This window comes from Gracilinanus agilis, chromosome 5 (genome assembly GCF_016433145.1).
Source record: "Gracilinanus agilis isolate LMUSP501 chromosome 5, AgileGrace, whole genome shotgun sequence".
Lineage (NCBI taxonomy): Eukaryota > Metazoa > Chordata > Mammalia > Didelphimorphia > Didelphidae > Gracilinanus > Gracilinanus agilis.
Window position 1 is genome coordinate 18238498 of NC_058134.1, and position 23800 is coordinate 18262297.

At 39.2% G+C, this 23800-nt stretch overlaps 1 protein-coding gene across 1 annotated transcript in view; it reads right to left on the reverse strand.

Annotated features, from left to right (window-relative positions):
- The window catches only part of HIBADH (3-hydroxyisobutyrate dehydrogenase), a 163615-nt gene that overhangs the window by 112326 nt on the left and 27489 nt on the right, over window positions 1-23800 (reverse strand). The window contains exons 3-4 of the mRNA XM_044678864.1: window positions 15522-15631; window positions 12164-12285 (exon numbers count right to left, since the gene is read on the reverse strand). Coding sequence (XP_044534799.1) covers window positions 12164-12285; window positions 15522-15631 — 232 coding nt within the window. The remainder of the gene's footprint in view (window positions 1-12163; window positions 12286-15521; window positions 15632-23800) is intronic.

Consider the following 23800-nt stretch of genomic DNA (forward strand, 5'->3'; position numbering starts at 1 on the left):
TAGAGGGGAGGGAGGGAGGAGAACCATGTCCCTCCACAGGACAAATCTTAGTAGTGGTAGGGTAGTAATCCTCCTAATTATTACTAGTTAGAAAACTGCTTTGCAATTTGAATTGGGGCTTCGGATTTAGGGGAATGAGAAATGCAAATAGACAGAAAGTATATCAAGGGAAATTAATGAATTGAAGTGTTTTCGGTCAGTAATAATGATAGGACAAAACCTGAGTCCAAACATCTCACAATCTTCTCAAAAGGTAGATTATTAGAACTCCCTAAACAATCTTATCTTGGGCAGCAGTCATCTTTATTGATATGAAGTACTTATTAACAATATTTTTAAAGACTCCATGCTGGAAGCTGATGGTGAGGACCTCCTCCACTGCCAATGAAGGCTAATAGCTGCAGAGGGATCTGTCTGCCTTTAGAATTATTTACCACATCTTTCTCGAATATTAGAAAAGAATATAGAAAATGCAATGGAAAACCTAGGACTATATAATGTTACAAAAAGAAGAAATGTAAGAGATACAAAAGAAAAAAAAGTATGTCATGAGAAAACATTAGTCACTATGATACAAAGAATTTCACTGCATTTTGGTTGATATGTCCTAATTTAAAAAAGAATGGACCTGCCTACTATACAAAACAGCAGGACAAATTAATTTTTTCCCTAAGAGTTCTTGATTTCTGAACCCGTACAGAAAAGGTACTGCTAGTTTTAATAATTATTTTTGCGGCTGGGATAATTCTAGGATACAGCAATAAATTTCAATGCTACCTAATGCTGCTTCAATTTAAACAATTAGGAATCATCAACTGGAATAATCAATAGAAATAAATCACAAAAGTCTTCTCTATAATAGTAAGATTTTAAAGCTTTGAGGATAATTTAATGGGTACTAATGTAAGAGTACTTTTTCAAGAGAAAGGAAATTTACATTTTTACATTTTAACAACTATAGCTAACAACTTTATTAGCTAATAATGTTAATAATAACTAATAATACATTGCTGTCTTCTAACAGTATCATATTATGTTAAGAGTGGAGAGAATTAGAAAATAGCCATAGATAACCCTCCTTCCCCTCATGTATAATATAAAGTAAGGCCAAGTTCAGTTAAATGAAATTTGGTAAAAGAATTTGCTTTGGGACATAAATAGCATGTTTCTGCCTGAAGCCAAGTAAAACTGCCAAGTTATAAACCTAAGAAAGGTTTCAAATGGAAATGCCAACAGACCCTTAACTATAATGGCCCAATAAGGTGCCAAAATAGCAATTATTTTCGTTTTTGTGGACCCTTCACCATAAATTAGATAGAGGGAGGGTGGAAAAACTGGAGGTATCTGATTGAGGCAACAGTAAAAGGCCAAGACTGAACACTTTATTTTTAAAACAATCATGGCATAGATCTAACTGAAGTCTATAAGCGGCTTTTACCCTTAAAAATTTAGCAAGCAAGTCATACTTGAAATTCTTCATAGCTTGTTAAATGCAAACTACTTAATGAGCTTTGCTGCCTCCTACTCGATATTCTAGAAATCTCTCAAACTACAGAATGGACCCAACCAACATATAAGATAAATGTTAAATCTATGTGCATCTCTTCATACACATACATACTCAGCTATTTGCTCTGGACCTTGCTTCATACAAACAGAGACAGTGCAGTTGTTTCCACCCAAGGCCTCTGGCAATCAGGGAATACCTCAAGCTTCATTCCCACTGCTTCAGCTGGGAAAGGATGTCCTTGGAGACTCTTTGACCTGAAATACTTTGCTATTAACCACAAACACTAAGATTTCAATTTCACACTCTATAGGGAAGAGTTTGAGAATCCATCTTAATCTGTCCAACTTCAAGCTCTCTGATCCTCTACTACTCTCAGCCAAACTTATTTTTCCAGAAAGGTGTATAAAAAAATTAACTACAGCCTAAGGCCACATAGTGGCCATGTAGAAGACACAATAAACATTTCTTAAACCGAAGCTAATTATTGCTATCCTACATCCAGAGTGCATGTTTTGTGAGAGACTCAAAAGTATAGTGTAAGCCCATACATGGAGCCAACTAAAAAAGTTTATGAACATTACTGGAAGATGTCATGAAAAGCACACATCTGATAGTGGTCACTGTTACTATCACAAATAACTCTTCGGTCATACAAAGCTCCTTCTTTGTTGCAGACTAAAAGTTCATTTAAAATCACTGGATTCTGGAGCTCTAACAGACCTGACAGATCATCTTGCCCAACACACTCATGTTTCAGAAGAAGCAACTGAAATCTGAACAGGAGAAGGGCCCGTTCCAAGCCCAAAGACCCCCCGAACCCCACTACTCTAGGGGAAACAAGTTACTCAATACTGGGAATGAGCCCTGGGCCCAAAAATGACCAGATGTAGGAGGAGAGGACAAGCATCTCCAACAAACTTCATGTCTCTATAACCCACCAGGTCTCAGGACTCCACTGGCCTTTGTCTCAACCATCAGGCAGCATCAAGATGATGGAATTATCAGCATAACCAGGGAACTCTAAAAGGCAGCAAGTATGGAGGAAAGATAAATTCCATCTTGGACATGTTGAGACCAAAATGACAACAACCATCCAGGCAAAGATGATCATCTAAACCGCAGGGGCAGAGGAGATGGGGAAGGGAGTGGTTAAGACTGACCTTTGGGGATCATATGTGGTGAAAGCCTGAATATGGATGGTGACCCACCAAAGGAACCCAGGGGGCAGTCAGAAAGATGGAGAAAGGAGGGTCTCAGAAGCCAAGGAAGAGAGCTTCCAGAAGGCCTAACTTTTCAAGATCCCTCTCATAGCTATCTCTCCCTTCTGAAACTGCTTTCTACCACTCTGAGGAAGGCAAGCATTTTGAGGTCTGGGATCAAATTCTCTATCTTTGGATCCCCCCAGTACCCTTTACAGTGCTTTGTAACACATTTATTGGACTGAAGGGTGGACCTGGACTGGAAAACAGAAGTCAAGGTCAAAAAGCTGCAGAGTGGTCAAGAAGGCTGAAGAGTGAGAAGCGGTCATGAGAGTTAACAACGAGAACCTAAAAGACAGTGGTTTCAGTCAAATCTGCAGGTCGAAACCCAAATAGCAAAGATTTGAAAAGTGGCAAGTAAGGAGGTAAAGGGAGATGGCCAATTTTGTTAGCAAAAAGTTGGAGTGTTATAGGATGACAGCAGGTGCTTAATAAATGTTTATTAATTGAGTGGGGCAGGGGAACCTGATTTTACTTGATGAAGGCAACAGTAGAGAAAAGAGAGAACAACTAAAAATCTATGTTCCTGGTGAAAAAGGGAGGAGATTGGATCAAAGGATCCTTGGCTCTGGGAAGGAAAAAAGCCACCTTTTCCTCAAGGCCTGGAACAAAGGAGGAAAGAATGGAGGAAGCTGGAGAAGGGCTTTAAGGAACAAAGTGCAGAAGAAAAAAAGAGAGAGAGAGCTTCTGTTTTCTTCTTAAAACAAGAGGTTCAATCCTCTGCTTATACAGAGAGGAGGAAAGGACAATCAACTTGGGAGATGGGGAGACCTGACTCCTGCCTCAGACTCTTATTAAAATATGTGACCCTGGGCAAGTTGGGTAACCTCTCAGGTTCTATCTGTAAAATAGGGATAACAACAGAATCTATTTCTCAGAGTCATTGTGAGGATCTAGCGAGACAGCATATGTAAAAAGCACTTTGCAGAAAGTAAAGCCCAACATAAACATTAGTTGTTGTTGTTGTTGTTATAGGACTTAGAAATCAAAAGTCAGTTTATAAGAATTATGCAGAGAGTGTAATAGGCAGTAGGGTACAGTAGCCAGAACACTGGATCTGGAGCCAGAGAACCTGGGTTTGAATCTCACCCATCTTTGTACTAAATGTGATCATGAGCAATCACAGGCTTTCTAGACCTCAGTTTCCTTGTCTGTGAAATGAAGGTGTTAATTAATGCATTGTTGGTGGAGCTACGAACTGATCTAACCTTTCTGCAAAGCAATTTGGAACTATGTCCAACAATGCATACCCTTTGATCCAATAATACCACTACTAGGTCTGGACAATTACAAAATGGCTGAACAAATTATGGTATATGATGGTGATGGAATACTATTTGCTGTAAAAAATGATGAACCGATTATTTCAGAAAGAGCTGGAAAGACCTACGTGAACTGATGTAGAGTAGAATAAGGAAAACATTGAATAAATGGAGTTTTGTGTTTTATAAGATTATTCACAAAAATGAACACTATGGCAAAAAATGTTTTATTTAATTTTTTAAAAAGAAGAAATGAAAGTGTTAGACTAGACACTCTCTATGACCCTATCCAGATCTCATTCTATGATTTCTGGGTGAGGACTAAGTTGAGTTTAGATCACCAAATCTAAAGTATATGCAGTTGGAAGGACTGTGAATCCTTCTCCATCCTCAGAGAAGATTGATGATCAGGTCAGATGTACTAAAGGGTTGCTGCTAAGACAAGGCAGCAAGAGCCTGGAGGGCAGAAGGCAGTTTCTCCCAGAAACTCCCTCACTGAAGCTTCCCACCAGACTACACTCCTTAGGGCTGGACTTCTCCATTGTGCCCTGAGCCTTCACTCTCCCCATTTTGAGCTTCTTTTCTTGTGGTCTTGCCTTTAGAAGACAAGTTCCTTGAGATCAGGGACTGTCTGTCTTGTTGCTTGTCCCCAGCTTAGCAAGGTGCCTGGCAGAGAGTAAGCACTTAAATAAAATACTCATTGCTATGAAAACAAGAGGTTCAGATCAGTGAAAGGAAGAAAGGCAAGCCACAGCCTTGGCCACAGACAGGAGCATACCCAGGTAACTGATGAGCTCTGAGGGACCAGTCCATCCTTTGGCTCCCACCTACCTTTCTGGTTCTCCCTTGCAGACAGACTCATGGATCACTTCCTTCTTAGCCCTTATCCTATGCTTCTGCCTCATCCACGCCTCAGATAGTCCCCTGTTTTCTCCAGAAAAATTCTAACCCTAAAACCTTTCTCCAAAAAACAGAGTCAGGCCTTTTCTTCCCACCAAACTCTGCTCCCATTAGTAAGCCTCTTTTACTCCTGAAATTATTTGTTTCCACTGTGTATGTGCTTTTTATTTACTTACATGTGGAAATGGTGCAACCTGCAGAATCTAATCTGCTTGAGGGCCTGGGTTATTTCCTCTCTGCCTTTGAATCTCCAACACATTGCTCTGCATATTTTTTGGTCTAGGTGAGGCACTGAAGTAAATGACTCACCACACCCTGACCTAAAAAGAGAGAGGACTGTGTCCCATCATATTGGGGGGCGGGGCGGGGGGAGGTAGGCATAAAAACAGAGCTGGATTTCTTTGTATTTCACTGAGAACCTATTTCATGGTTCTTGACTCAGGACAACTTATAGCCGCTGATACTAAAAAAGATTCCACTATGAGATCCACAGAGTAATATTTACAATGTTACCTGGTAAATAAATACTTTCAGATCTGATTAAAAATGAAAGCTTTCACTGACCAGACATAAATGCAAACTGCCAACACAAAATAACTACTGCACCTGGAGCACAAGGAAAGCTGCCAATTTTCCCCACTCTGGGAAACATTTTCTGGCAATTTTATGACTAAGATTTATTTACAAGCATTTTTATTATATTAGACTTTTCATGAAAAGAGGGGGCTTTTTAAAAGAATTTTTTTAAGAACTAACTGAAAAGATAAATACCAAGCACAACTTATTTCAAGATGCTAACAAAACCCCCAAGGAAGAATATGTCTAAGCAAATCTAGAATTTATCAGCTAATGAAAGACATCTGAATCACTCAGTTCTCTGGTAAGGCGTCTAAGAGAACAGAGTCAAACTGATAAAAAAAAATTATTCTATATAATTATCAATTATTCATGCAGAGCAATAGCAGCATAGAAAATATTGAACAGATTTCAGTAATCTCATTGTAGGAATACAGATAAGTAAAGATTATCAGCCTTTAACTATATATATGGCCTATTAGAATGTGAGCTCCTTGAGGGCAATGGCTACCCCTTTTTTTATATTTGTAAACTGACATAGTGAGTGCCTGATAAATTATTTACATGCACCTAGGTTATTAATGGTATAGTGGATAGAACACAGAATTTAGAATCTGGATTACCTGAACACAAATTCTGATTCAGACACTTACTAACTGTGTGGTCCTAGTCAATTAATCTCTCTCTGCCTGAGTTCCTGATTCTGTAAAAATGGGGATAGGCGCGCCTACTAGGGTTGATGTGAAGATAAAATGAGATATCTGTAAAGTCCGTTCCAAACTTTAGAGTGCTATATAAATGCTATATATTATTGTTACTGTGCAGCAGCAGCATTACTATTAACAATAATACTAATTTCTGCCCCAATTTTGACCATTTTCAATGGCTATCACCCCTGTCTAGGATGTTCTCCCTCCTTATCTCTAAAACCTGGCTTTCTTCAAGACCCAACTAAAACCCCACTTTCTACAGGAAGCCTCCTTCAACTCCTCTTCATTCTAGTGCCTTTTCTCAGATGATTACTTCCATTTTATCCTATGTATACCTTCTTTGTACACAGATGTTTGCATACTGTTTTCCCCATTAGACTGTGAGCTACTCAAGGGCAAAGACTGTCTTCTGCTCCTTTCTAATCTCAGCACTTAGCAAAGTGCCTGGAACCTAATAAGCCCTTAATGTTTATTGACTGACTGACTGGGTCATCTGCAAAATCCTATGGCAGAAGGAAATTAAAACAGCAAGAATAAGCTCTTAGAGGCAGCAATGTGTCCAACTTACCCAGACTCTCAAAAGCATTTTTAGGAAAAACTGGAAAGAGCAACATGTAGACATGAAATGAAATAGGTTCTCTATTGGGAAATGTCAGTGATGTAAAAAAAAAATCAATAAAATATTCAACTTTTAAAAAAAGAAATGAAATTAATTCTCTGCCACCACATTTGCACCTTTTTCCCCTAGATGCCTGAAGTGCTATTTATAGAAGAGAAAATAGCTCAAGAATGAAGTCAGACCTGAAGAAGTGTGGTCTATACCTGACTTATAAACAGAAGGCTAGGGGGCAGCTGGGTGGCTCAGTGGACTGAGAGCAAGGCCTAGAGACAGGAGGTCCTGGGTTCAAATCTGGCCTCAGACACTTCCTAGCTATGTGACCCTGGGCAAGTCACTTAATCCCTATTTCCTCTGTCTTGGAATTAATACTAAGATAGAAGTTAAGGGTTTTAGAGGGGGAAAAGTTGGTCTATGGAGATCAAATTCATTAAACCATGAGGTGAAATCAAAGCTAGCTAAATTATATAGACTTGTTGAACAATCTGCTGAATCTTGGAAACAACAGGTGTCAAGCATTTATGTTTTGATTATGGAAAGTGTCCACCATGAGGTTCAGTGAAAAAAATCTTCAATCTTTCAAAAGCTACTTTTTGTAGAAGACATTATAATTAAGCTCAGAAAGCCCCTGATCATTATCTAAAACTTCCTTGGTAAAATTTGGACTAATGTAAAAGAAACTGAACTAATCCATTCACAATAAAAAAAATAATAATATGGATGAAAAATGCTGATTGCCAAAACTATAATACACAACCAGCTGCGATTCCCAAATTAGTCCATCAATGAAAGTACCTTGGACAAGCACAACAGATGGATAACTGTTTGGGACGAACTGAGGAAGAGATCTGGCTAGATTTCATTTAGTAACCACTTGGTGCTCTTAATGACTCTAAGTTATCCATAACAACAACAGCATCCCTTTGTTATAGTAATGGCAGAGGCACCATCCTAACCCCTTCTCTTCATTCAAGTTTGGGCCATTCCTTCTTAAAAGGTATTAAGAACTTCCTTGAGATTTGGATGATTCAGGAGACTTAAAGGTCCAGATTCCTGCCATTGTTGAAGTATAGAGGAGCCAGAAGAAATACCAGGAGCTCTAATACCTGACTGATGGATCATGGCAGGTAACTTGGATGAGAGAGATAACAAAAATTAGCTGAAGCCACCAGAACAGTGTTTCAATGCCTATCCTTGTTGAAGACTCTTCTGCTGTGGTTAAAAAAAGAAAATCTCTTTTTGTTAACTGTTAAATAAGTTATAGAGTGTCTCCTTCTGTTTCGATATGAATCCTAAACTACCAAAGGACTGGCCTGAGTCAGGCCCAGCCCAGAACACTCTGCAGCTTCAGTGTTTTCCCAGTGTTGCTATCAAAATCCAAACCACAGAACACAATGATCACATGACTAAGATGATACATAACTCAAGGGGTTTTGGAAAGTCCATAGTGGGTGGAAGCAGGCTCCAGGATGGCCCTATTGATGACCTGCATGTAACACCTGCATGGCATGTCATCACTGAGGAAACCACTGAAAAGGGAGATAAACAGTCAGTCAATGTACTGAGCAAAGAAAGGAATTAATTGAATAGCCCAATGAGATCCCTGAGTTGTAAAAAGAGCAAGAAGACAATCTCCTGAAAACATGAGATAAAACCTAGGTGTGATTCCCACTGAATAAAAAGGAATCCAAGGGCTGTGACCTGGCTCTGTGGAAAGAGTGCCAATGCCAGGACATCATCTCTCACCATCCTAAGTAATAATGCCAGGCCCTCGATGCCTTCCTTATCTTACAATATGGACTAAAACAAAGTCCTAATCCCTTCTTTTCAGTTTCCTAAAGTACATCACCAGGTAAATATTTCCCTTTTCATTCCAAAGTGGGGCTATTAGAAAAATGAAACAACATGGAAAATTAAGTACAAGGTCCATGACAACATAAATAAAAAGATTACTCAAAGGAACCTGAAAAAGAGAGAACAAGATCATACTTCCACACACAAAGGACAGATGAAGGGCATAAACAAAATGTCTGAATTTGATGTTTTGGTATGCTTTTGCCATTGGTGGGAGTCTAATCTGGAGGGAAGTGAGAAATGACTGCACTGGGGCAAAAGGTCTCAATGACATAGTTCTAAAAATAAAGATAATGTGAATTTAAGAGTTTCTCACTGCAATAAGGAAATGTCCAGGTATTGGGTCCTACTGCTCAAGTTACCAGGCCAGGGAAAAAAATGGGACCTTCTTGAACCTCACACCACCCTGGGGTGCCTAATCATGCCATCTAGTTCATAACTATGTCTATCAAGCCTCTTATCATTTTGTCCAACATGAATTTTCTTTAACATGCATTGTGGGTGGATGAGATAACATCAGGCACCATGGAGAAGGTCACAGTCCTCACAAATGGCCCTTCACTATTTCCATTTTCTCTTCTAAGGAGAATGACCACTGGACTGGGAAGGAGGAAACAAACATGGTTAAAAGAGATTGAGATGACAGCTAATTGGCAATGATATATTCTATGCCAAGGGTTGAGGGCATGAGGACAAAATAAAACCATCTGCACCCTCACAGACCGAGCAGTATAGGGCCTGTACCAGAACCAGCTACATCCTTGGACACTGGAAGAACCTGTGTGTCTGATGGCCTTCTTTAAAAGATTGCACATGTGGGGAAGCTGGGTAGCTCAGTGGCTTGAGAGCCAGGCCTAGAGACAGGAGGTCCTAGGTTTAAATCTGGCCTCAGACTCTTCCTAGCTGTGTGACCCTGGGCAAGTCACTTGACCCCCATTGCCCACCCTTACCACTCTTCCACCAAGGAGCCAATACACAGAAGTTAAAGGTTAAAAAAAAAAAAAAAAAAAAAAGATTGCACGTGTGCTGTCTCCCTAGAGAGAAGGACAGAAACTATTTTCTTCTTGCCATCATCTCCCCAGAGCCTAGACCAGTGCCTGGTACATGAAGAATACTTCAGAAATGGGTGTTGACCAGCTGACTGATCATGAAGAACAACAGATGTCATAGGACTGGTTCCCATTTCTTAAAAAAGCAGGAAAATGGAATCTGTAAATTCTATGCCACTGAACTTGACTTGGGTCCTGATGAAATTCTAGAGTGCATTGCAAAAAGAGGATCTGTGGTTCTTGAGAAAGGGAAGAAGCTTCATTGAGAGGAGGTCAGGCTGACAACAAGGCATGTTTCTTGCCTTCTGACAGAGAGGTGTTCTATAAGGACAGAACAGCACATACACTTTCAGACATGTCCAAAGACAGTACTTATTTTGTTCCTAGAGACAGTTTTGTTAGTCAAGGGTTGCTAGAAGAATCATGGGGGAGTGAGAGTAATGTTTTTTAAAAAGGGCATCAATCAAAGATTTTTTTAAAATCATACTAAGCTAAGCTACTTCCTTTCTTTCACAGGATTACTAGACGGCCAATCAGAGAATGGTTTCAAGCATAGTATATTTAAATATCAATTAAATAACAAAGAATCTCAAGGTATGCTTTGGATTACCAATCAAGACCAAACAAACAAGAATTAATTAGATGCCTACTATGTGCCTGGCATTCTCTGAGGCCTTTGTCCTCAAAGAGCCTATATACTGGACTTGGAGAGAGTCAAGTTAGATGCATTTTGGTGGATTCTAAACTATCTGAATGATACTTTAGGATGGAAGCTGACAAAATGGACAGCTCTCAGGAAAGTAATCAGAATGATCAAAGGGCTCAGGGCAAAGACTGGAAGAAAGAACTATATATATTTAACTTAAAGAAGTCTTTGAGGGACATGATAAATGTCTTCACATACTGAAAAGGCTATCATGTGAAAGAGGCATTCGACTTTTTCTCTACAGTTCAGAGGGAAGAACTAAGAATAACAGTAGAAGGTGCAGAGTCCAAAGAGGATGACCCCTCACTGAAATCTTCAAGTACAGCTGTAATGCTGTAGTGGAAATTCTCAACCTAGGATGAGTTGTCCTAGTTGGTCACTGAAATCTTATCCAAATCAGAGTTCAATGGGTCCACAAATAAGGATGGCCCAAGCTAGAATGGCCTAAGGAGCAATCTTGACAAAGGGTTGACACAGGAGTCAGTTCCATGAAGGAGAGAAGGCCTAAATGAATTCACAGGAACAGGAAAGTACAGCATATGGTCAGAAAACAACTCCCAGTTTGGTCTGGCTGAAATATGTGGAAAGTAAAAAGGAAGGTAGAAAATAAGGGCTGAGAAGGTAGCTGGGAACTACATTGGAAAGAACACCAAAGCTGGACAATGGATGATCTGAAAAACATGGGAAGACATCAGTGCACAATTCTATGGGCAACAAGGAAGCCAAGGAAAGGTTTAGGGCCTCAGGGGAACATGGTCAGTCCCGTGTATCAGGAACCTTATTTTGGCAGATCCATGAAGGATAAGGGACAGTTTCATATAAGGGGCAGACAGCTGGCCTTGTGGCAAACCAAGAAAGTTTGATGTTAAGGCTGACTTGAGAGCCCTAGCTGGCTGTGGGACACTGGATCCGCCAGTTAACCTCTGTGTTCTAGACAACTCTCTATGACATAAGTTTCAGAAAAGGTGCCAGCCTGTATTGGCAGAGGACATTTCCTCTTCTGGGAGTTCCCTATGCCCCTAAAATCACAGGTCCAGTCCCCAGCCCTAGTCTGAGACTTATGTGAACAGAGAGGTTAGAAGTGGGAGGCAAAAATGGACTAGAGGAGAAGTGAGAAATCTCTGAGCTAAGGGACTGCCAGTGTGGGTAGAAAGGAAAAAGGGCTGGAAGCATTCAGAAATGTTGGTCTTTGCATCAATTACTGAACTTATACCTAAAAACCAGTTAACAAAAAGCAAGGTAACTCCAAAATTTCCTAAATGATTACTTTAATTTTTCATTTAAAAAACTGATAGTAGCTTCCAGATAAATGCAGTTGGCCCTACAATTCATTGTGATTACTACACAGTCAAACCATAAAATATATCAGTTGTATAAAAGCTGATGCACAAGACAGGATGTCTATCAAATACAAGTTATCTTATTCAATTTGCTATTCCAGCCCGCCTCACCCTGTGTTGTTCTGTAACATCAATTCCAAACTTTGGGAACTTACCTTCTTCCAAAAAACATGGGGCACAGGAAGCTATTCTGGTTATATGCAAATAAGCCAACTGGGAAATTAAAGTATTTGGAACAATCCTTGAGACAACAGGCAGAGGGAGGAATAAATGCCCTGGAGGGACAACTCTTACTGCTTTAGATAGGCAAACAGACAGGAAGGCAGCAGACAGAAATACAGACAGACAGGCTTGGCAGGCAGGCAGATATCTATTACTCACCACCAGAAACAGGGGCATCCATGAAAAGTGCTCCCATCTTTTCAACTTCCTTTGCCAGCTCCTTTGACACTGAAGGGTCAATTGTACTGGAATCTATTAATAAAGAGCCCTTCTTCACTTTCCTAAGAAATATGGAAAAATAACTGTTATTTTCTATTATGAATAGATACTCCACATTAAAAACGTATAGAATCAGAGGGCAGCTAGATAGTTCAGTGGATAGAGTCAGGCCTAGAGACAGAGGTCCTGGGTTAGAATTTGGCCTCAGACATTTCCTAGTTTACCTGGGAGACCCTGGGCAAGTCTCTTAACCCTCATTGCCTAGTGCTTACTGCTCTTCTGCCTTAGAACCAATACTTAGTATTGAGTCTAAGACAGAAGGTAAAGGTAGAGAGAGACAGAGAGAGAGAGAGAGAGAGAGAGAGAGAGAGAGAGAGAGAGAGAGAGAGAGAGAAAATATTTTTACATATTTTTATATTTATATATGGGTTTATACATTATATATATGTATATATATAAAAGCATTTTTGCCAATCATTCCAAAGTATGAAGCAGATTAAGCCAAGTTAAAGGGTGCTCTCCCACACGGGTCATTCCCACAAATCTCTGAAAATTAAAAAAAAAAAAAAAAAACAGACATGCACATACACCATTGAAAGCAGTAAGTTTCACTAATGTTGGGTTTTTTTTTAAATAAAATGATATGGTCATAACTAAAGTGAGCACAAATAGGACAAACTAGCTTCTTTGACTTGTGTCAGCCACATGTATAAATGTTACCTCGCCAGACACAGTTTCTCCTAGATAAACTATACAAGATAAAGGGACAGAAAATTAGAGAGAGAAAGAGATTGAGGGAGGGGGGCAGAGAGATTTGGAACATTGCAACTTTTTTGAAATAATGACAAAACCAACCAGCTGAAAGGGAAAGTATCAGACCAATGAATCAGGAGATCCCAGAGAGATTTATTGTTTTTCTTCTTCATTCTTCTTGGTTAATTAACATAAAAAGGGCCAATAAGAAACTCCATCCTGTCCATTGTGCGTGTTCCCTTTCTCTAACTGTATTCAGAGTCCACAGGATCTGTGACAATAGAGAGAGCCGCTAGGGGGTACCACAGTGCACAAAGTGCTAAGACTAGAGTCAGAAAGACCTGAATTCAACTTCAGCCTCCGGCATTTACTGATTGTGGGGCCATAAGCAAGTCACTTAAAAAAAAAAAAAATTCTGCATTCCTCAATTTCCTCATCTATAAAATGAGAGTAAGAGCACCTCCCCTACAATGCTGTGGTTAGGATAAAATTAAATGATGTTTGTGATGAGCTTTACAAACCTTAAAGTGCTGCTAGTATTAGCATTATTAACAAAAACAAAAGCAGAATTTTCTATTCAAGTAATTCCCAATGATCCATAGTTATTAATGAAAGGTACAAGTTAGTGCATGTGACTGACTCCTAATTAATAGTTAAAACCTTTTGTCTAATATCCAGCAGTCTCTTCTCTCCCTCATTAACTTGGAGCTGTCATCCTACTCTTTATAACCATTTCCTTTCTGGCATGGGAAGTATCATAACTCCTGATGTAGTTTATGACAGGCTTAGGAACCAAAATTATTTTCAATAAAAATTCAACTTGGGGCATCTTTTTTTTTTTTAAAAACCCTTACCTTTCATCTTGGAGTCAATACTGTGTATTGGCTCCAAAGCAGAAGAGTGGTAAGGGTAGGCAATGGGGGTCAAGTGACTTGCCCAGGGTCACACAGCTGGGAAGTATCTGAGGCCAGATTTGAACCTAGGACCTCCCGTCTCTAGGCCTGACTCTCCATCCACTGAGCTACCCAGCTGCCCTCCAACTTGGGGGCATCTTTGTGCTTCAGTGGATGGAGAGTCTAGAGACAGAAGGTCCTGAGTTCAAATCTAGCCTCAGATATTTCCTGGCTTTATGACCCTGGGCAAGTCATTTAACCTCCATTGCCTAACCCTTATTGCTCTTCTGCCTTTGAACCAATACAAAGTATTGACTCTAAGGTGGAAGATAAAGGTTTTTTTCTTTAAAATTTTTAAACTAATATCCAAGTATGCAATATCAGTCAAGAAAAATGGAATCTGATATACAATATCTGGTTTTATAAATTTCTAACCAAGCTAGAATGTGACATTTACAGTATTCTTAAAGATATTTTAAGGTTTTGGTTTTTTCTAAATAAAGAAATGTAATAAATGTTTTGCCTTGTTTCTTTGGTCAAAAATATCCACTTTTAATTTCATTTACAAGACTTAGATTTCAATATAAATGCAACATAACACTTCAAACAATTCTTCCTCAAATGTTCCAGGGTGAATTACTCAGTGGTTGCAGAACTTAGTCTAGCAGACAGTGTCAAAAAGGGTTAGAAGCACCCTTCAATGAAAGTGAGAGAAGAGACTAACCATGTTTGGGTGTAACAAACATATCAACTAATGAAATTTCATAAAATGCATGTTTAGCAAGAAGAGAAAAATGAATAACCCTAAGGAGGCAGGCCAGTAGCCACAACACAAGAGTACGCCCTCAAAATACCTTCCAGCCTTCACTGAAATCTCAACACTTAATTTTGTTAATTCCCTAACTGATATTATGATGTAATTTTTACCAGTTCTCTATATCTTAAAGCCACCTATAAAACTGAGAAATCCATAGCTTGGAGCAGTAGGGACAGTAAGAGAGTCTTCCAAGCCGGACTTTCTTGGTAGGGCTCGAATTCCAGAAGAAGGAGTGAGTGAAGTCAGAAAACCACAACCAAGTGGAGACCCAACCACTGTCCTGACAAATGGTGGTGAAGAGACAAAGGAGCCATACCGCTAACTGAAAATGGAATTTGTGAATTGTCAAGGATTGGAAAACCTTAGCCTGGATCATGAATTCCTGAATTGATAGTTCATACATCTTTTCATTACATTATAAAGTAAAAAAGTACTTCTTATAAACGTGACCCCACACACACAGACCCTCAATAAATATTAATTGCCTTTTATGATTCCAATAGTTATCATTTGTTTAATAGAAACTCTGGCTACATCCAATTTCTTTTGCCTCAAGCACAAGTAGGATTAAGAAAGCCTAAATGATTTTGTTAAATATGCAAGGAATGGCAAGAAGACTATTTAAAAGAGCTAAAAGAATAGATAAAAAAGAAAACAATGCAAAGATGTCCAAAGGGACTTGGGAGGGAGTGGTTGGTAAAACTAATATTTCTGATTAACAAACAAACAAAAGACACAAGAAAACTCCCCTAAAGAAACAGGAAAACAAAAATAAACATGCTGCAGATGGTTCAAAGGAAGAGTTTCAAGCTTTTCGTAACAAGCAGATACGTACCTGAGAATGCCATTAGGTCCCGTGTAAACCTCTATTGCATTAACGCTGGTAGGCAGCATAGTAATAATTCTGTCTGCTTTCTCTGCTACATCTGCTGGAGAAGCCATTACCTTTAAAAAAATTACACCAATCATTATTTGAAATGTGAAACATGCATATGGAATTAGTCCTGTTTTAAAATGAAAGTTCAGACAATTTCTAGAACACAATTATGCACAATTACAATCACTGTACAAAAAGGAAATACCTAAGATAGTCAGCTAAACATATATACTTATTTTGAGAGAACCCAAAAAAAAAAAAATACATTCCTTTAACTCCTCCAAATCCAGTTTCTATGGAATCAAAGTGTACTGTTTACTTTAAAATGTGTGAGAGGAGCAATGGGGGAAAGGGCAAACCATAGCGGGCTTGGGAACAGACACATGAATTCTCACGGGTTCTTCCAGCTTAATGCCTTAGTCTGCATATTTGCTGGTATATACTCTGGCTGGCTAAGAAAAACATTCTAACACATCAGGCAGGGCAGCCCAAATGCATGACTGACAATGTGGGTTGTGGGAAGGAAGCAAAAGGAAACTAAAAGGGAGGGCGACTGCAGCATTCTTAAACAAAGGCTCATTGCCACCCTTCATCATCTTCTAACCAACAGAATCCCATAAAATGATCCAAGAATAATTTTTAAGGTCATTACAGCATGGAGGAAGAGTCAGGCCAAGGGAGAAGTACTCTGCCCAGAGATCAGTAGGGTGATCATCCCTGGGTGTAACTGCTGGGGCAAAAGAGTAGGTTATCACCCCAATATAATAGAAGCTTCTTGAAAACAGGGGCTGTTGGGGCAATTAGGTAACAAAGTAGATAAAACAGCAAGTCTAGAGTTGGAAGGACTAAAAGTCCAAATCTGGCTCAGTCACCCTCTAGCTGTGAGATCCTGGGCAAGTCACTTAATCCCATTTGCCTAGCCATTAACATTCTTCTCTCTTAGAATTGATAATAAGCCAAAAGGTGTTTAAAAAAAACCAAACCAAAAAGAAAACAAGGTGGCTTCATTTTTGTCTTTTCAGTCATTCAAGCAACATGTAAGCACCAACAAGCTTTTTTTTTAATTTTATTTTTCCAATTACATGTAATAATTTTCAATATATGTTTTCTGAAATGATAAGATCCAAATTGTCTCCCTTCCTTCCTTCCCTTCTGGAGATGATAAGCTGATCTAGATTATATGTGTATTATCATAAAAAATTGATTCGACATTGGTCATTGTTGAAAGAGAATTCTCACAAAAAACCAAAACCCCAAAATAAAAACACAAATAAACTAAAGTAAAAAATAGTATACTTTGAGCTGCCTCCTGACTCCAACAGTTTTTTTTTCTTTCTTTCTTTTTCCAACAAGCATTTCTTAAAGGCCTACTCTGCAGCAGGCACTGTGCTCATTCCCTGACCACAAGAAGTTTCCATCCCATCAGGGCAAACAACAAGTGCATAAATTGAGTCTATACAAAATAGATCTAAGGCAGCTTTGGGGGAAGGAAAGCTTTGCAGGCAGAAGGATCTGGAAAGACTGTTGGAGCTGAGCTTTGAAGGAAAGAAGGGTTCCAGGAGGAAAGGCAGTTCTTGAGGAGCCGACTCTCTGACAGGGAAAGCCACAATCATATGAAGAAGGGACAGATGGCTCTGAAGTCCCGTAAATCTAGCAGGCAGGAAGGGGAATGGTCCCACGATTCCAGAAAGCAATGGGGAGTTTTTCTAAGAAAATGACTGGAACATCCATTGCCTTTGGCTCAGAGATTACAGGCTGAAAGCCAAAATAAAGAGCCCACCCACACTCAAATATTGATAGTAGCACTTCTGCAACAGAAACAATTAAATGTCCATCGTTTGGAGAACAGCCAATAGATAATGATACGGGAATATAATAAAGTATTATTGTAGTGTAAGAAATTATGAAAATGTTCCTGGCTGTGACCTTGGGCAAGTCACAACCCCAATAACCCACCTTTGTCACTCTTCTGCCTTGGAATCAATGCTTAGTATTGATTCTAAGACAAACTTGGGTGTGCTTCTTTCACAACACCCCTGATTCACTGCAAAGGCTACTACCCAGATGCTGCTTGGGATTCACTTTCATTGGCCAGAATGTGGCCAATACTCACAGCCTATGTGGAGGGGGGGATATGGGCAGTCCAGGCTAAGAATTGTGCTGATAGACTTGGGAAGGAAGAGAGAGTGTCTGAATTGCAAAATGTTAGGAAAAAATTGTCCAAAATTTCTATATGTAATTGAAAAAAATTTTAAGTTAAAAAAACTAATTAATCTTGCCGATACAGTTCTGACTTCTTTACTACCAGAAAACTGGCCACCAGAGTCAGGACTGGCTTGAGGGGAGGGCGCCAAAAGATGTCCCTTGTTCATGGTGGGGTTTACTGAGAAAAACAGTGCTGCCTTTTCTGGACAAAATAATCACCTAAACTAAGTTCAGAGTTTTGGTCACTAAACTGCAGATTCCATGGAAGCCCAAAGGGGCCAAGAATTTGTCAGAGAAAGATGATGACCATGCTCTCATTAAACTTCCACTTCAGTGTTTTCAGATCACTGAGAATCTGAAGTCTGCCACTACTTCAAAACTATATAGTGCCTGGAACACTAAAAAACCTCCCTGCCAACATCTTGAAGCATTTGGCCAACATGGTGGAGCCTACTAGGCCAAAGGCTTTGAAAGTTCTTGTTTTACAAGACCTGAGAGGCTGCCAGATTAAAACCCAGGAGAATTACTTAACCAAACATTTTTAACCTTACAACTTGAGAACAACAAAATGGTTTCCAAGTTTTTTAAAGGGAAACCAAATTGAAGGAGAATCTAAGGCTCACTGGGCCAGAAAACTCACCCAGAAAAGCCTCCATATTTTCCCTTACCCTCAAGCACAAATTGCAGATGCTTCATGAAAATCCCTAAGCCTCAAAAGTCAAGCCTGACCCTTCAGAATTGGACCTTAAAAGGAACCCTCAGCATCTCCCAGAAATCAAAGGGATGGGAAGATGGAGTGGATTTTTTTAAACACAATGCCTCCAAATAGTTCTCTTGGTTTGGTTTTGAGTTATAATCATTCTTCTTTCAGATATTTTAAAATCTGTTTGCAGTTCTTGTCCAAGGTCCTTAGAAGTTGTTGCCAGTCATAAAAAAGATAAGAACTAGAGATAGCTAGGTAGCCCAGTGGAGTCATTAGGGCCATGGGTTCAAATCTGTCCTCAGATACTTCCTTGCTGTAGGACCCTGGACAAGGCAGTTAACCCCATCTGCTTACCCCTTGCCACTTTTCTGCCTTGGAACTGATACAAAAAAAATAAGGACAATGGGAAAATAAACTGTTACTCCAGGCATCTCTTCCCTCCTACACTTCATGCACACCCAACTTCTGGCTCTGTGTTGACCTGTCTGGGCAGTCTCCCATAGCTGGGCTGGTATCCTGAGCCACCTGCACTGAGGGAGAAGGCTCAGCGACACCTACGAGCTAAAAAGATGCTTGCTTGTGGATAACATGCACTATTGTCCAACTCTGAAATCCCAGCCCTTTGCCTAGTTAGTCTCTGCCTTCTGACTGCTTGTCTAACTTAGTCCTTCATGTGATTACACTGCTCCCATGGGCACTGACTCTGGTCACCCACTAGAAAAGCTGCTTTTTTTTTTTGTCTTAAGTTCATTAAGTAACTATACATAGAGGCTTTGGTCTGGTGTAGCCTTCTACATCTGTTGCTGTGGGACAAAAGCTGCTGTCAAACCCCTTTAAGAGTCTGAGGATGGTCCAGCTCTTGAGGGTCATCCAATTCAGCTTTATTCAAAGTGATAGGCCAAAGCTGCATTCTGGTGACAGGTGGTGTTAAAACTGAAATAAAATGTCCAATCACATTTTAACATAGAAATAAGTGCATAAATGGGAAATTATTTTCTTGGCGAAAGATCAAAAGGATACATTTACTCAATCACAAATTACTACAGAATCAAAGAATTTGAGAGTGGGAAGGGACATCAGGGGTCCCTTGATCCAACTCATACAAGAAAAAGAATTCCTACTCTAATAGACTCAACAAGCAGCCATCCAGCCTCTGTGTCTCAACTCTTGAGACAGCTTGCTGCAATTCTAGAAAGCATGAAAGATTAAGAAGTCTTTCCTGACACCAACCTAAGTTTGGCTCTTTGCCTTCCTACCCACTGTTCCTGATCTTACTTAGGGTGCCCAACACAACAAGTTTCACTCATACTCCAAGTGACATTCCTACAAATATCTAAAAATAATCATTATGTGTATGTAAAGTGCTCTTTGTGCTTAAAGTGCTATATAAATGGAAGCTATTAATATCATTACTATTACAGAAAAAAAACCTTTTTCCCTTCTTGTTTGACATAGTTGAGATAGAAATAAATGCCCTGAGTAAAATTTCTATCCTATTTTGATTTTGATTTAATTATTAATATATTCATATATATGTAATGTATCATATATTATAATATTTCATATACCTAAAGATAGATAAAATAACAACTCTGGAATAATGCAAGTAGCAAAGATAATATATGTAGCTCACTGCATTTGTATTTTGAATGCTTTTTACAGCTTAGAAATTACTAATCTTTTTGTATAGCAACATCTATTAAAACATGGTTTTTTAATTTTTTTAATATCAATGTTATATCTGAGCAAATGTGAGTAGCTCAACCTGTCAAAATATTTCAGTTCCAATACCATTTACTGGTTGAATCCTCAAGGATATTTTGAGGACCATACAGGGATTTATTATCTGTTAGGTTACAAAAGACAATGAGTTTCTGTTGTAGAATTCTATTACATCCTATCTTGCTAGAAATTCAGCAGAAGCTAAATTTTTGCAACCTGAAATGACAGGCTGCAGAGTTTCAATCATTTCCTTTTGTCAACTGCATTTATCATTAAATCTGGGATCTTTAAGAATAACTCTTCTGTGATTTCTAAGGGTAACAACTTAGTCTTGAATTGTCATCATAAACCTCTCCATATCCATGAATAAACCAGCATGACTCAGCTATTTTTTCTTTTTCTTTTTTTTTTTTAAATCCTTCCTTTCTTAATAATAATTCTAAGACAGAAGGGCCAGGACTAAGCAATTGGGGTTAAGTGACTTGCCCAGGGTCACACAGTTAGGAAGTGGTGGAGGCCAGATCTGAACCTAGTGACTCCAAGACCAGTGCTCTATCCACTGTGCCAGCTAGCAGCATTTTTCTAGGCTTTGTTGTCACCATATTGTTTACTAAGTCAATGCTAATGGTGCCAAGGGAAGGCATTTTGATTCCTATCTTTGATCTTAGCTATTTTATCAGTCCCAAGCGGAGGTAAATTACTTTCAACTACATTCAACAAATCCAATGGCATGTTATCATCCTTTATTTATTTGTTTGTTTGTTTACTATATTTATTATTATTATTATTATTATGTTCTCTGTAGAATGCAAGCTCCATGAGGGCAAGGACTGTCTTATTTTTTGTCTTCATGTCCCTAGTCCCTACAATAAAACCTTGTACCTAAGTACACAGTAACTATTTGACGAACTGAATTTCATTTCAGTCTAATTAAATAAGTCAAGAGAATAATCAACCATGGAGAATTATGTTTCACATAACAGTATAAGACTGTATATTAGTTGTAGTATAAAGAACCACAGTGTAAGAGAGACTTTGATAAGGTAGGGAGTGTCCACAAAAGGCAACCCAAATGGTTAAGTGTCTAGAATCTCTTATATGAGGATTTATGGAAGACCCGAGGTGTTTTGCTTGGACCCAGAGAAGAGGCAACTTGAGAGAACCTGACAATGGTATTCATGTATCTCAAAGGTTTTCGTGTGGAAGAGGGATTTGACATGTTCTATTTGTCTTCAGAGGGAAGAATCTAGAAGTAATGGGTAGAAGATGAAAAGAGGTCAATATAAGCTTGAAATCATTGAGAGCTGTCCAGAGGGAGACTAGTCCAACTGTGAAGATGGTGGGGGGATTCCTTTCAGGTATTGATGTGACCAGATGACTGCTGCCCACTCCCCCTTCCACTCTCAAATTCTGTGCTTCATTAACATCATTAGTTCTATATAAAATTACAAATAATACAAAATCATAAAACTTTTTATAGAATTCTGATTTTTTTCTCAATTCCTGGTCTTATTTTCCCTGTCATGAATCAGAAGTTAAAGGAATCTTTGCATCCAGATCATAGAATTCAAAAGGTTTTAGGGAGGACAGGGAAATTTCCCAGGCATCTTTAAGGAGACTTTTGGGAAGAAATGGAGTGTGGTTGATCATCACTTGAAAACCTTAATTAGGCCCGATGGTTTTGTGACCTGCCTTTTGCTTGATGGAAATCCCAACCTAAAAGAATCAGAACTAAGTTCAGTTGTTTTTTTTTCCCTCCTACATTAAAAACAGAGATTGAGTTTTCTTCATCTAATATGTGATGTTATTAAAAAAAAAAAAAAAAAAGCCTGTCTTTAAGCATAAAACAACCCTAACTTTAACAGAATGTTTTCATCCTTTAATCCTTCAGTAAGTGACTGCTTCACATACAAAAACCCTCCAGAACTCTGGCTTCATACTAGCAAAATCCAAAGGTGTCAAGCACAGCCTCCATTGTTGAACCCACAAAACCATTTCTTTCCATCTCAGTGTTCTGTTCTGGATTGCCACTGTCACTAAAGCATTATAGTGATGTTTCCCTCTTTGTTAGTCATTTTATAGGATTTTAAAGAATTTTCTACAACTTGATACATGTAAAACCCAGTGGAATTGCTCATTGACTATGGGAGTGGGATAGGAGGAGGGGAGGGAGAGAACATGAATCGTGTAGTCATGGAAAAATATTCTAAATTAATTAAACTTTAATAAAGAAAAAAGAATTTATTACAACCACTAGGAATTAAGGTAAACAGACTTTTAAAAACTAAGTTGTCAGCTTCCTAGCTATGTGACCCTGGGCAAGTCACTTAATCCCCATTGCTTAGCCCTTACCACTCTTCTGCCTTAGAACCAATACCCAGTATTGGTTCTAAGACAGAAGGTAAGAGTTTAAAATAAAACAACAACAAAAAAATAAGTTGTCAGGGCAGCTAGGTGGTTCAGTGGTTAGAGAACCAGGTTCTAGCCTCAGGCACTTCCTGGTTGTGTGACCCCCACCCAAGCAAGTCACTCAATCCCCATTGCATAGCCCTTGCTGCTGTTTCTGCCTAGGAAGCAATACAAAGTATCCAAGACAGAAGGTAAGGGTTTTGTGAAAAAGAAAATGCAAAACATCAAAGAATTTCAACAGTGCCATAAATAGTAAAGACAAATCTCTTTGTCTCTTCGGTGAGCCAGCTAATCAAAAATCTCTTCAGTTCTCCAAATAGAAATACTAGCCTATAGTTGAGATTCCCCGGCAGGAAAAAGGCACCTGGTAGCTAAAGAATCTGTGCTTTCCTAAGGAGGCCCTTAAGTACTCACCTGGGCTGAAAGGTGGTGGCAGCTCCATAGGAAAAACTGCAGTGAATGACACTGCTGAAGGGGAGGGAGGCCGAAAGAGGGCGGTGGCTGTGGGAGGAGGGGCATATACAAAGCAGAGACACATACAAAGGATGCTGTGAGGGCGGAAATGACAAGATGGGCCACAACAGAGGGGAGCAAGAATGCGTGGAACATGCCTCAGAGGTTACAAACCAGGGCAATTGGGTGGCTGGCCCAAGGCGGGGAGTCAGGATCCTGGAGGGTTCCAGCCCTTCCCCACTAGCTATGTGATGCCGCTCAAGCCAGTTCATCTGTGAGGGCCCAATTCATCATATGGAATAATGAAGAGTGATCCTCTGTGACCTTCAAGGTGCCTTCTACCAACACGGGGAATTATCCACAATTCAAATAGGAGCCGGCATTATGATTATGCAACAATGAAACCTGTAGACACCAATTACCAAAAGAGAATCACATCCAAGAAAGTTATTGGAGTTAAAAGTTTATCACTAGCGCTATAGGATTCAGGGCCACATTGACTTTCCTGATTTTCCACTTAAAGCACCAAATTAATGGGAATGATACTGTGTTTACTACTAATGGATACAATTCCACTGCCTCTATTTTTAGAAAATCATGAAAAGTCTTGGGAATCGCTAAACCAAAAACACAGATGCAAACAGTTCAAACCAATGAAAAGAAAGATCATTTTGCTATAATAGTTTTGCTCTACCAACACTAAATATTTAGCATTTGATAAACACCATAAATATGAAGTCAACCT